This window comes from Spermophilus citellus (assembly GCF_964194105.1).
Source record: "Spermophilus citellus genome assembly, chromosome: 15".
NCBI lineage: Eukaryota > Metazoa > Chordata > Mammalia > Rodentia > Sciuridae > Spermophilus > Spermophilus citellus.
Genome location: NC_138195.1, coordinates 44,155,011 through 44,168,791, shown reverse-complemented (window position 1 = coordinate 44,168,791; position 13,781 = coordinate 44,155,011). Strand labels below are relative to the sequence as shown.

Genomic DNA, 13,781 nt, shown 5'->3' with positions numbered 1-13,781 from the left:
GGCTGGAGGGCCTGGTGGGGAGTGGCGTGCGTGTGCGCGTGTGCATGCGCGTGTACCTGTGGGCTTGGTGTGCTGTGTGTGTGTGTGTGTGTGTGTGTGTGTGTACCCGTGCCCGTGCCTGTGGGCTTGGTGTGTGGTGTGTGTGTGCGCGCGCGCCTGTGGGCTTGGTGTGGTATTTTGGATTTGTATGTGGTATCTTTTTAGATGGGGTCTCACTCTGGTGGCCAGGTTGGTGTCAGACTCCTGGGCTCAAGTGATCCTCTTCCTCTGCCTCCTGAGTAGCCGGGATGACAGGTGCATGTCGGTGCAGGTGGCTAGTCCCTACAGGCCTTAATTCCCCTGAAGCTTTGTGATTTCAAGATCGTGACTACATACCATAGGTGCATTTAAGAACAAAGACAGAATAACCCTTCTGGTTAACCCTCCCGACAGGGAGTTTTTACAGAGCAGGCGGGGTCAAGGTTGAAGCCGGGCTTGCCAGCTTCTGGAGGTGGGTAAGGAAAGGCAGCAGAATTTGATGGTAGGGTACATCTGTTACCCTTCAGGGGGCAGAAGGGGGTTCTGACGGGGCTTCCTGGTATATTTCCAGGCTACTGTCGACTGGCGAATTTATAAGTAACAAAACTCCAGCTCCTGGGGGTGAGAAGGGGTCCTTGAGGTTTGTGCTTCTGGTTTCCTGGACAACCCCTGGCACTCGTCTGCGGGCCAGCTTAGAGCAGTAGTGTCTAAAATTTAGACTCCTGTATTTGGGAGAGAGATTCCAATGTGGAAGAGTCTATTTTGGATCCCCTAGGTTAGATCTCCATGGCAGAACTTGATGAGTTCACATGAATAAATTCAGGCTGACTCTCCCTGCCCTCCCGCTCCCTGCTCATCTTTGATGGTGGCCTCTGGGGACTGGGGCAGAGTGCTGGGGCCACCAGACTCACTTGGGCTCTCAGCCCATCCCACATTTGGGCTATGCCCCGCCGTCTGTTCACTTTGTTGCCAAGGCCTAAGTGAGACATCCTGCTTCGCGGAGGTTGGTGACCCCTCTTGTGGCTTCATCACCGCCAGTGGGCTCCTCCTTCCCAGAGGCAGGACCGCCACCTGACAACACAGGCCATGGACATCACCTAGCAGGGTGGGCATCTCCGCCAGTCAGTGACAGGCCTTGTTCTATTTATTAGAACATTCTAGAGGTATCCGTTCATGGGGACACAGTTTTCCAAATAGAGGAAAATATTGCAATAAAAGAATATGTTATAAGAAAGACACTGGATCTTTTATTTTTTCTTTTCCTTTTCTTTAAAAAAATGAAATCAACAAACAAAAAGCCCAAAGCAAAGAACTTTTGAGGAGTCATTACAGATGTCATAGGGGAAGGGGGGAGGGGCACTAAACCAGAAGAGAAAAGCACCAGAGCGATGTCGTCCCCATCTTCTCTCCACCACGGACACGCCAGCAAGCCCAGCTGACTCTCACGCCCTCTTCCCTTGGATAAAGGAGGAACAAAAGATTTTTAAGAATCTTAAAAGGATTTTTTTTTGTGTGTGTGAGTGTGTGTAAAAGTCAATGCTATAAATCTAAAACGAGGTCTGTGTTTTTCTTTTTAAAAAAAGTTCTAAAACAACAGGAAGAAAACACATGGGAAGAACCCCTGGTGGAGACCTGGTTAAATACGGACCGAGGCCCTTTGTAAGGAGAATATAAAATGCAGAGGGGCCCTCGGTGGCAGGACCTGCTCCTGCCTCTGCTCCCTGCTGCCCTCTCAGCTGCCCTCTGCTCCCCTGCGTCACCCTCTCTCCTTTTCAAAAATAAAACCCCACTCTCATGACGTGGCTCTTCCTCCGATCCCTGCTGGACAGCGGCTACTTGGCGTCCAGCTTGGCCATCTCCTGCACGTAGATGCCGATGCTCTCGCTGTCAAAGAGCAGGAAGTACACGTTCTTCAGGGATGACGCGCTGGAGTCGTCGAAGTGGGCTGAAATGGCCTTCAGGGTCACCTGGGCGGCCGTCTGTTTGGGAAAGCAGTTTCTGTACCAAGGCAAAAGGAGAGCCCACGTCATTTTGGTCCCAAGATCCAGGGTCCTAACTCTTCCCTCAGCCTGGGAGGGCAAAGCCCTGGGTTCCTTCTGATTTTGGCCTTGGGCTCTTGTTTGTACTGAGTGGGGCATCGCTGTGCATAGTCACTTCTGACCTAGTCAAAGGGTCATTTGGAGGGGTTGGTGGGAGACTTCGTCCTCACTTTATAGATCCCACACTGACGGGTATGATTTTGGCCAACATCATAGGGCTGCCAGGTGAGACTGCCCTGTTTTTGAAGCTGTATTGCCTGAATCAGGTAGAACTTGGGTTAAAAATTTCTAGTAATTCAGCTGGGCACGGTGGCACACATCTGTAATCCCAGCAGCTCGGGATTGTGTCTACCCCGGGGCAGCAGAGGAGTCCCACAGCGGGACATGTGGGGTGGGGGCGAGGTTCCACATTCTAACCAGGTGATGTCTCCGCCTCTGTTCCACAGACCACACTGGAGTAGCAAGGCCTTCAAGTCTGGTGTCCCCGTCCCCCCTTCTTTCCCCTTTCCATTCCTTTCTTTTCTCCTTCTTTGCTTTCCTCCCTCCCTCTGGGGATTGAACCACTGAGCTACATCCCCCAGGGTGCTGTGGCTCAGGTATGAGGTACCCCCCAAAGCTCAGTGGGAGACAACGCAAGAAAGTTTAGAGGTGAAATGACTGGGTGAGGAGAGCCTTAACCAGTGCGTTATTCCACTGAATCAACTGAGCGGCAGGTAGGGTGTGGCTGAGGAGGTGGGTCTGAGGACATATCTTTAGGTTTTGTATTTTTGTCCATGGTAAGGGGAACACTCTCTCTCTCTCTCTCTCTCTCTCTCTCTTTCTGCTTCCTGGTTCCATGACCTGAACCAATTTTCTCTGCCATACCTATCCACTTGATGATTGGCTTCACCTTGGGCCCAGAGCAATGGAGCCGTCCGTCTATGGACCAAGATCTCTGAAACTGTGAGCACCAAATGTCGGGAGCTGCCACCCAGGAGCTGAGCGCCCCCTAGCCTTGAGTGATGGAAATGTGGAGACTGGCTTCCTCTGCCTGGAAGCAGGTGGATCCCCATCTCCGCTCAGCAGGAGAGTGAGGCAATGGGGTGACCCCATGGGAGTGGACTGCCTTCTGGTTCCTCTGTAATACCACCCCTTACCTTTTTTGGATGGAAGGTTCTATTGAAAGGCTCCCCTCAATACACAGGGCTTCGGGCGCGCTCCCTCTGTCTGCCTCTCTTGCTTCCTTGTGGGAGCTGGGGCCGAGGAGCCGTTGTTGCTGAGCCCCAAGAAAAAAGGTACTTTCTGTGTCTGTGTGATTATTTAGTAGCCAGCCCAATTCACCTGGAGTGACCCTGGCTAATTTAGTCACGTGTTGCAGCAACCAAAAGAAACTCTTCCCCCTCTAAAATTGTTCTTGTCAGGTCTTTTGGTCACAGCAGCTGCTGCCAAAAATCTGACTACAACACGGGTCCACAGTTGCCCAGCCCTGTGATCCCCCTGCCCGCGGTTCCCGAGCAGCTGGAGTAGAGGCGGGTACCACTGTGCCGGACTCAAGCCTGGTGTTTTCTAATCGTGCATTCTAGAATGTGGGTAGCTGATGGGGATGTGGGCTTTGAACACAGCAGGCTCTCAAAAGTTGACATGCCACCTTGCTCTGCCACAGTATGTTCCCTACAGCCACTTTTCTGCCTGGGTTTGGACATCAGGAGGCAGGGGCTGGCCCCAGCCATGGACAGCAGCCTCTTGGCCGACCAGGGGACCCGTCTCTCCCTGTGTTTGGAGGTGGGAAGCTGGTTCCTTACTTTTCTGCCTGGCTACCTGCTGACCGTGCTGGCAAGCCCTGGCTGCGTCTTCTGGAATGGAAGACCACATGAGAGTTGAACAGCCACTGGTTCCCAGCGAAAAGCCTGGAGAAGCCAACTCCACAGGAAGCCTCCTACCTGCCACTGGGGAAGGGTGGGAAGGCGACAGACTTTAGCTTCTTGTCCTCAGCTGCTGACAGGCAGTTTTTGATGGTCTCTTCAAGCTGTTCTTCACATTTGTCGGAGCCCCACTGGGGGATGTGACAGTGGATGACAAATTTGGCTGCAAGTCCACTGGATTGGCTGACGGCGGCTGGGACAGGGAGAGAGGAACGCTGCAGGTCATTTCCTAAGTCTTGCCTTCAGCTGGGAGTTAGGCCAAACAGCGCGTCTACATGTCAGGTCCGCGGGTGGGGTGGGGTGGGGGGGTCGGGGGACCAGGAAGTGGAAGGGAAGCTGACCGGATGGCATTCCCTGCTTCCCAGCGGGAGCTGTTGGGATTGCCCTGGACGGTCAGCACGAACTTCAGGGGAAAGCCTCAATGCTGACAGCCAGGCCCGGAGTAGGCACCTGCCCACAGTGGCTGAAGTCAAAGGATCACACCCACAGTCTCCCGTGTTGTGGTAGGTTGAGTAATGGACTCCCCACCACATCCACCCCTGACCTCTGGGACCTGTGGATGTGACCTGACATGGCCAGGGGGAATTTTCAGATGTGACTAAATGGGAGAGTCTCCTGGATTATCTGGCCGGGCCCTGAAATGAAATCCTATGGGTTCTGTGAGAGGGAGGCCCGAAGGCCCAAAGTGGTGAGGGGACAAGGAAGTGGAAGGGAACCTGACCGGATGACATTCCCAGCAGGGTGGTGACAGAAACAGAGACTGGGGCGCTCTGTCCAGGGGCCAAGGCCTGAAGCCAGGAAAGGCCAAGGCTTCTCCCAGGCACTTTCCGAAGGAACCGGTCTTGTGACACCTTCATCTAAGCCCTTAGACAAAGACTGCTGCAGACTGCTGACCTCCCAACTTGAAGAACAGAGTCATGTTTGAAGCCACCGAGTTTGTGGTACTTTGTGGGGGCAGTCATAGGAAAAAGACACCCTGGCTCTTTAAAAACAGCTGTTTCTGAGCCCAGCCCCCTCAGAGATCCTGACTTGGTCTGGTGTAGGCTTGTGCCATGCTCTTGGGATTCTGGGGCTCTCCCTGAGCTGAGAACCACCTCACTTGGTCATAGATTTCCTTGGACAGTCATGTACTTGATCATTTCCATGTATCCTGCCAACAGCAGGGGTTCAAAGTGAACCATGCAGCCTGGCCCCACAGTTTCAAATTTCCATGATGCCAGCCTGGTCCTGTTCTTCTTTGCCTTCTTTTTTACCCCCCTGGACATGGCTCCCATTGGCAACAGAGCTGATAAGTGCTGTGGCTGCTGAGTTTCAGGGAAGTCCCTGTGACTGTCCATCCCCTGCCCCCATGCTGCTTGTTCCTAAGCCACCTGCCTGGTGGAGCTGGGCTCTGTGCTGTTTAAGTGGCCAGGGCCTGGGAGCCTTGGCGCTCTGGGACAGTCATGGCCACTAGGGTAGTGTGTGTGACGTGCCAGGCTCTGGAGCTGTGTAGGGGGTTGGCTTGGAAGATTTATTTGAAATTTACAATGCCCACCTAGTCTGTGGGACCCAACGGTGTCAGAGGTGCTGTGGCCTGCTTGGATGGGTGGGGACTAAGCTGCTGGAACCCGAGTCAGGGAGGAAGGGCTGTAAGCTCCTCGCCTTCCCAGCGAGTGGGTCTAAAGACAATCAGACAGGAATGAGCCAGTCCATGCAAGACACGTGAACAGGGGGCCTCACAGCTCCAGGACTGACCCTGCGGCCTTGTGGGTCTGTACACAGATGCGGAATGTGGCTGTTGGGCCTGGACAATGGGCCCTGGAACCCGGAACCTGGGACTGTCCTGCAGAGAACCTGGGACCCGGGGTTTGGCCTGATCGGGGCAATTTTTCCAAGGCTCACGCTGATCTCACGTGCTGGAGAAGCTGGTTCCTCACACCCACGGCTGATTTATTTTATATATATATATTAGACGATAGTCATGTTATCAGCCGAATGATATTCTTTTGAATCTAAAGTCATTTTTAAACAAGAGGAATGCGTTTACTGGCGGTGTGAAACATCCAACCAAGGAAGAAAATGATTTTCGAGGTAGCCCCTGATAACACTTCAATCCAAAGCAAAGCATCTCCATGGCAACCGGAGATGGGAAACGTGGCTCGCAGCTGCTGTGGTTTGTGATGCTCTCTGGAGGTGCCAAGGACAGGGGTCAGGCTGTTGGGAGGTATTTGTTATAAGCACCGACTAGCGCTGCTAACCAAATGGCTCACAGCCATCTCTGATCTGATATGATGTCCCCTGGTGGAACTCTTTCACCTACTAGGTGCATTCTGAGGATGACATGCTGCTGCTAGAAGCTTCTAGAACCTTCCCTCAGGTGATCATCACAGTGTGGAAGACCTGACATGTTCTTAGGCATCACCATAGCAAAAAAGGGACCCCAGGGTGGCCTCTTGTCCTGCTGGAGAGCTACCATTGATCCCTGGTCACCATGACACCATGGAGCTTCAGTTCCCCAGAGCAACCTCTGTTCTTCCTACCTGAGGGGTCCAGTGCTCTTCCCTGCTGCAGGAGGCGTTCGGCCCTGGCTGCTAAGCAACCATCTGCAGCCCCATCGCCCCCTCAGCTTTCAATAGCACCCTGCACACTGGTGACCTTTCTGGTGCCCCAGGCCCAGTGTGTGTCCAGCAAAATTATCGTTCACCTGTCAAGTTCCCAAAGGAATGTTCAGGGGACTCATTCATAACCACATCCTGCGCTCCCACCCTACAGCGTGCACAAACTGGCTCTGACCCCTACGACAAATTCATGGATGTGTTTACCACACAGCCTCTGTCACTTCCCAGGCAGCATGTGGCATTTCCTCATTCGGCATCTCCTTCCGACTAAGCCGCTATCTGGTGCTATCCCTCACTGGTGCTGCTCCTAAAATATTTCCTGATGCACCCTCTCCACACCCTGTGCACCGGGACCTGCACTGTATTCGGTCTGCTTTGCCCACCCCAAGATGCACTTAAAAATCATTATCATCTTTTTTGTTGTGGTGGTGCTGGGACTGAACGTAGGGCTCTGTGCACGCTAGGTGGGCATTCTGCCACTGAGCCACACCCCCAGGCCATTTAATATCCTTTTACTTATTTAATTTTTTTTTTTAAATCAGGATGCATCTTACAGTTGCTGTCAGCCAAGATTGAAGCTGAGTTCTTTCAGAGGAAAAGTTGTATTTCCTTCTACATCACTTGGGGACACTACCAAACAGAGGTCACATGCCAATGTCTTCTCGGCCTGAGGTTTTGGGCAGCACTGGACTTGGCTGTAAACCTGCAGAAGTACTGGCCTGCAGTTCAGGTTCGCCAGCAAGAGGCCTTTCCTCCCAACACCAAAGTCAAGACACGTACTTGCTGTCCTTTCTGCAGGGTGGGTCACCATGCTCTTAATCTGAATGTCCCAGCCTCACACGGGGTCTCCTATTAGCCCACTTATGAAATTTAATCTTAGTGGCCCAAACAATAAAGCATATATTAAAACCGATGGTGTCTTGAAATTAAATGAAATACGACGTAGGCAGATTCTAAAGGATCGTCTCCCCTTTTCTCTTCTTCCCAGGGTGTGTACCAACTTTAAAGGGTGGACTCTAGCCCTGATTGGTGTTCTTTTTAGCCCTGATTGGCCTCAGACTACACATACTTAGACCCAACATATTTGTGCCAAATCACAACTGTTTCCTGCAACCCTCTACTTACTTCTGATTGACTTCTGGTTCCTTCCAGAAGGGTCTGAATTGCTGCCTGTCAACTTTTGCATGTTTGAAATTGTGCACATTATATATATATATATATATATATATATATATATATATGCACTTTCTTATTAATTTACTTATTTTAATTAGTTATATATGACAGCAAAATACATTTTGATTCATTGTACACAATTGCAGCACAACTTTTCATTTCTCTGGTTGTACACAATATAGTGTCACACCATATGTGCAATTATATATATATATTTCCAGGCAAGCACTCTACCACTGAGCTACAGCCCCAGCCCCAGCCCCTCACCCTCACTCTTGAATGAAAAACAGCACAGTGGAATTCTTGGTGGGCGTGTTTCCCTTCAGTGCCTTGAAGACATTTCTTTCCTGTTTCCAGTTTCGGGTTGCTGATGAGGTGTCTGTAGCCATCAGACTTCTCATTTCTTTATGGATGATCTACCTCTTCTCTTGGGTTGCCTTGGAGGTTTCTCTTGGGTTTTGAACCTTTGATCCTTCATTATCATGGGTCAGGTTTGAGACCTATTTTCATTTATAATGCCTGATATTTTCAACCCCAGGGCTCATGTTTAATTCTAGAAAATTCCCAGCTATGATCTTTTAAAATACTGCTTCTACACCTGTGTTTTCTACCTCTGGGACTCTGTTGAGAAATGCGCCAGCACCCCTCATTCTGAGAGCAGCTATTTTCTCTCCTCCTCACCCCGTCAGGCAATTGGCTGGGAGCCTCCCCCAAACCCAAGCCCCCAGACCAGGTGCAGTTCTTAAATGGCTGATCTGGGTTCTGTCTCAAGGTCATGGGGATGAGGGTCCTCCAGACGCTGAGGTCAGTGGGCAATGTGGCCTTGGGCCTGGGTGAGGGGATTGGATCCTTCTTCTACCCTAGAAAGTCCAGTGTTACCCAAGCCATAGCCCTGGGGGGTGGTCAGAGCTTTGCCTTCAGAAAGGCCAAGGGAGTTCTCTCCAGCCCCTTGCTGTGAGCAGCGAGCCTGGCCCTGCTCCTTCCACCAGCGACTGCAGTCCTTTATAAGCAAGAGCGGCCTAGTGGCTCTGCGTAGTCCCTGCCCTGCATCCCATATAGTCCCTGTCCTGCATCCCGGTGGCCTGGGCCGCAACTCCCCCGTTGCTGCTGCATGTCTTCTACTTCCATCTACACACATGCCGATCTTACGTTTGAGGGTGGCTGTCTTAAAAATTTAAAAAGGAAAACTGGCCCACCATTGCATGTCTGGGGAGGGGCATGTACCAGCTCTAAAGTGTGGATCCGTGTTCTTTCCTGACTGGGAGCTCCCATTATTTTTCTAACAATCTAGTCTGATCATGACAGTCCCCTGCCTTAACTTCAAGGTGGCCTTTCTGGTCCAGATACAGTCAGATCCAAACCCCGTCACACAGCCCCAAAGGCTCAGCTCACCTTTGGCTGATGTTCTCTCCCCCCTGCTTGCTCATGTCCACGGCCACAGTTCCCCAGTGGGCTGCACCTCCGCCCCCAAGGGCTCCCTCTTGGTGCCCGTTTATTGTGTCTGGGGACAGCAGGAGGTTTCACTGTCCTCGGCAGTCAGCAGTCGTAGTATGAGTGCAGCACAGAGAGGAAATGGCCTGGGGATGGTGTGGTGGGAACATGGCTCTGAAAGGGAATCACTTACCAGTAGCCATGACAACAGGTGCCCACACAATAACCTCTGCACAGATGTGCACAGGGGCTCCATTCACAGTTGCCAAAGTTGGGAACAACCCAAACACCCATCCACGGTTGAGTGGATAAACAAAGTGGAATACCATTTGGCCATAAAAGGGAGAGAAGTACTAACACATGCTGCCACACGGTGGGATTCAAAAGTACCATGTTAAGGGCTGGGGTGTGGCTCAGCGGTAGAGTGCTCGCCTAGCATGAGTGAGGCCCTGGGTTCGATCCTTGGCACCACATAAAAATAAATAAAATAAAGCTATTGTGTCCACCTAAAACTGAAAAATAAATATTAAAAAAAATCCCATGTTAAGTGAAAGAAGCCAGACACAAAGGGCCACCCATCGCTATATGATTCCATTTACGTGAAGGGTCCAGAGTGGGCAAATGTGTAGAGGTAGAATAGATGAGTGGGTGCCAGGGCCTGGGGAAGGCAGGTGGGGGGACTGCTCAATGGGGCCGGGGCTTCTGTTCAAGGTGATCAAAACGCTGTGGAACTAGGTTGTGGTGATGGCTGTACAACATTGTGAAGGACTTAATGCCACTGAATTCACGCACTTTAAAATGGTTACAATGGGGCTGGGGCTGAAGCTCAGTGGCAGAGCGCTTGCCGTGCACATATGAGGCAGTGAGTTCGATCCTTAGCACCACATAAAGATAAATAAATAAAATAAAGACATGCTGTCCATATACAACTATAAAAAAATAAAAAAATGGTTACAATGGCAGGACGTAAGCCCTGTGTATCTTACTGCACGCATACAAAATCAACCCAATGGCTCCAGACCATTGTGGGGGATCTGAGGTATGTACGTGGACATGAACGATCCAGACACTTGTAGACCCCAGAGCATATGGAATGACCTCGAGGGGCCTGCTCAAATCATCAAGATGCTGAAATAGCTTCGGGATAGTTAGGGCATATTTCGTTGCAGACACTGGATCCGCGTGAGCGCGGCCAGAGACTGGCGGGGACAGGGTGGGGCCGTGCTGGGTCGCGGAGCCCTGTCTATGCTTACCTTCAGCCACTTCCAGAGGGCCCTGGGATTTGCGCAGCTCCTTCACTGTTTCCAAGAACTCTTTGCCCCCCGCCTTTTCCAGGGCTTTACCTGCAAAGGAGAACAGGGGGAAGCCACATGGTGTGTTTTCAACATAATCCCTCTGTAGGACAGATTCTCAGGAGGCCTGGGGGAGGGCATCCTTAGACACTAGGAATCTCACTTCCAAGCTGTCATCCTGGTCTGCCAGTGATTGCTGGTCTAGGGGTCTTTGGGCCTCTGGTGTAACAGATTTAGGTTAGCAAGTCTCTCTCTCTCTCTCTCTTTTTTTCCCCAGTACTGGTGGTGGGGATTGGATCCAGGGATGCACTCTCACTGAGCCACATCTCCAGACTTTTCATTTTTAATTTTGATACAAGGTCTTGCTAAGTTGCTGAGGCTGGCCTTGAACTTGTAATTCTCCCGCCTGAGCCTCCCAAGTTGCTGTGATTACTGGCATGTGCCCCCGTGTCCAGCTTGTTAGCAAGCTACTTTAAAGGACCTTTTAAGGGGTGATTTCCAGTCCTGGAGATGACTTCTTTCATTCTTTATTTTGGCCAAGATGCCAGTATTCTCTTCTACAGGTTCAGCAGCCATGGAACTCTGTAGGCTTGCTCTCATCAGCAGCAAGTTTTAAGTCCTCGGGTCAGAGGACAGACACAGGCCCAGGGCAGCCTAGTATCTTTTTCTTCCAACTGAGGCCTTGATTTGCAATGGAAACATGCAGAGATTTGGGAGGCTCACCTCCACGGACTTCCTGTGGGGACATCTCTCCAGGCACTGCTGTTAGGGCAAGTTCTGCAATATCTCAGAGTCTGGCCTCTACAGAGGCCAAGAGGGGCCCCAAAGAGACAGCAGGACTATGCTGTCCTGGTCAAGCAGGAACCCCACCTGAGTGCACCAGGGGACCCAGCACCTCTTCCCACGCTCTCATGTCTGAGATGACATGGGTGTTTGGACCAGGGTGACGGCTGTTCTCCATGGGAGACAAGGTGTTTGCCCTCAGACATTGCCATCTTCTAGTGAATGTGGCGATCTGGCTGTCTGGGGCGAGTCTCAGATCTCTCTTTATTAGTTATCATTATGGATTGAGCATTCCTAATATGAAAATCCAAAATCTAAATTGCTTCAAAATCCAAAAGTTTTTGAGCATCCACATGACACCACATGGAAAATTCCCTACTTGACCTCACGTGCTGGTTGGGTCACTGTCAAAACTCAAGTGAACTGAAAATATTGTATAAAATTACTTTTAGGTTATGTGTATGAGGTGTATATAAAATCTAAATGAGTTTTGTATCTAAACTTGGGTCCGCTCTACAAGATATCTTGTGTATGTGAAAATATTCCAAAATCTGAAACACGGGCTGGGGCTATAGCTCAGTTGGTAGAGTGCTTGCCTTGCACAAGGCCCTGGGTCCAATCTCCAGCACCACAAAACAAACAAATAAAAACCAAAAAATATCGGAAACACATTTGGTCCCAAACATTTTAGATAAGGACTACTCAACACCATCATCATCATCCTCATCTGATCAGAGGCTTCCCTAGGGCCTCAGGGATAGATTTTCTACACTCAAGACACTCAAGTATCTTTGGAGAGCCACAATACTTTGTGCACATTTTTATTTAGGACAAATGTCTATTCTAGCAGTCACTGTCCATGGGGCTGGGGAGGGGCTTCTTCATGAAGGTGCTGTGTTTCCTTTTTCCTGGACTTGAGTATACTGACTTGTGCCTTGGCTCTCAGCTGCTTTGGGATCTGTGTGACAGTAGGTTTCAGAAACAGACAGTTGAGGCTGGGCAGCAGCAGCCACAGCAGCAGCAATTTTGTTGGCTGTTGGTTGAATGGCTTACTGTTGTAGGTTACAACAGGAGCTGTGGATCTTTTTTTTGGAATTGTTGAACCCTGGGGCATTAAACCACTGAGCCACATCCCCATCCCTTTTTATTTTTTAGAGACAGGGTCTCACTACCTTGGTTATGTTACTTGCTCAGTTGCTGAGGCTGGCTTTGAACTGACAATCCTCCTCCTTCAGCCTCCCAAGCTGCTCTGATTACAAACATGTGCCACTGCACCCATCCAGGAGCTGTGGCTCTTACACACAAGTCCTGGTAGTTTTTTTGTGTGTAGTTGCTGGGGGTGGTGGTGGGTGCAGTCAGAGCAGGTGCTGTGTGTGCAGTGGGGAAGGCTCCAAGAGCAGCAGCTGTTGTAGGACACTGCAGCCGTGGTGACTGCGGGTGCCTGGGCAGCTCTAACTGAGTGAGAGCTACTGGGGCCCGATGGACAGTGGAGCTAGCAACTGTGGTTGGACGAGAACAGATTACACCTGAACTAGCTCCTGGCTACACTTAGCCACAGCTGTGCCTGCTGTGGGTGAGTCCTAAGTAGTTGCTGGTCACTATCTTGGCATCTTCCTCTAGCCAGCGCGGCACTTGTGTGAAACCACAGGGCATACGGGAACCTCGGGCTCAGGCTGCAGCTGCTGAACTCGGATCTCACCTGCTGCCTCCCTCCTCTGCTTTGCTCCTCAGCCAGGTACTTGGGTTTCTACTCTTTTTTTTTTTTTTTTTTTTTTTGTAACTGGGGATTGAACCAAGGGAACCTTTACCCCTGGGTTACATCCTCGTCCTTTTTATTTTTTTTAATTTTGATACAGGGTCTTCCTAAGTTGCTTAGGGCCTCACTACATTGCTGAGGCTGGCCTGGAACTTGCAGTCCTCCTGCCTCAGCCTCCTGAGTCCCTGGGATTGTAGGCGTGCACCACCACGCCCTGCTGGTACTTGGGTTTCAATGATATGACTAGGAAATGGTGGTTGCAGGCTACGCCAGCCACCTTTGAGTCTTCTTTCTGGCTCCCAGACTCTCGGTCAGTATTGATCTGCTGGGTCCAGAACCCTGAGGAAGCCTGGTAGCCAAGGTGGTAGCTAATTCATACAGAGAAGCAGAGAAATTGAAGCTGCTGCCCCTGCATTCAGGTCGGGGACCCAGTGGAGATGAGCAGAAGGCAAGGAGAGTCCACCCTGTCCACTAAACACTTAAGAACAAAGCAGCTGGAGAAGCAGAGAGGCAGCTTCACTCTGGGGAAGCATTCCCACGAAGAAATGAAGGAACGCTAGAATTAGAGGATCCACACTTAGCAACCACAGGCAAACGGACAATCCAGAGAAGGAGCATCTACGGCTGCTAAGGTCATGCAAAGAGAGACAACGAGCACCCTGTTCCAAAAATAAGACTTCCAAAGAGTCTTACTCAAGTTATTATTTATGGCTCTGGGACTTGAACTCAAGGCCTCCTGAACTCTACCACTGAGCTTCGTCCCCAGTCCCAAATTTCTTGAACCTGGA

At 50.8% G+C, this 13,781-nt stretch overlaps 1 protein-coding gene across 3 annotated transcripts in view; it reads right to left on the bottom strand.

Moving 5' to 3' along the window:
- Positions 1 to 179: 179 nt before the first annotated feature.
- Positions 180 to 13,781, bottom strand: part of MACROH2A2 (macroH2A.2 histone) — a 53,796-nt gene continuing 40,194 nt past the window's right edge. For 2 of the 3 annotated variants that reach the window (XM_081268541.1, XM_081268542.1), the window contains exons 7-9: positions 10,416 to 10,505; positions 3,977 to 4,151; positions 180 to 2,016 (exon numbers count right to left, since the gene is read on the bottom strand). In XM_081268541.1, coding sequence (XP_081124667.1) covers positions 1,851 to 2,016; positions 3,977 to 4,151; positions 10,416 to 10,505 — 431 coding nt within the window. In that variant the 3' untranslated portion in view covers positions 180 to 1,850. The remainder of the gene's footprint in view (positions 2,017 to 3,976; positions 4,152 to 10,415; positions 10,506 to 13,781) is intronic. The other variant, XM_081268543.1, reaches the window with a different exon arrangement.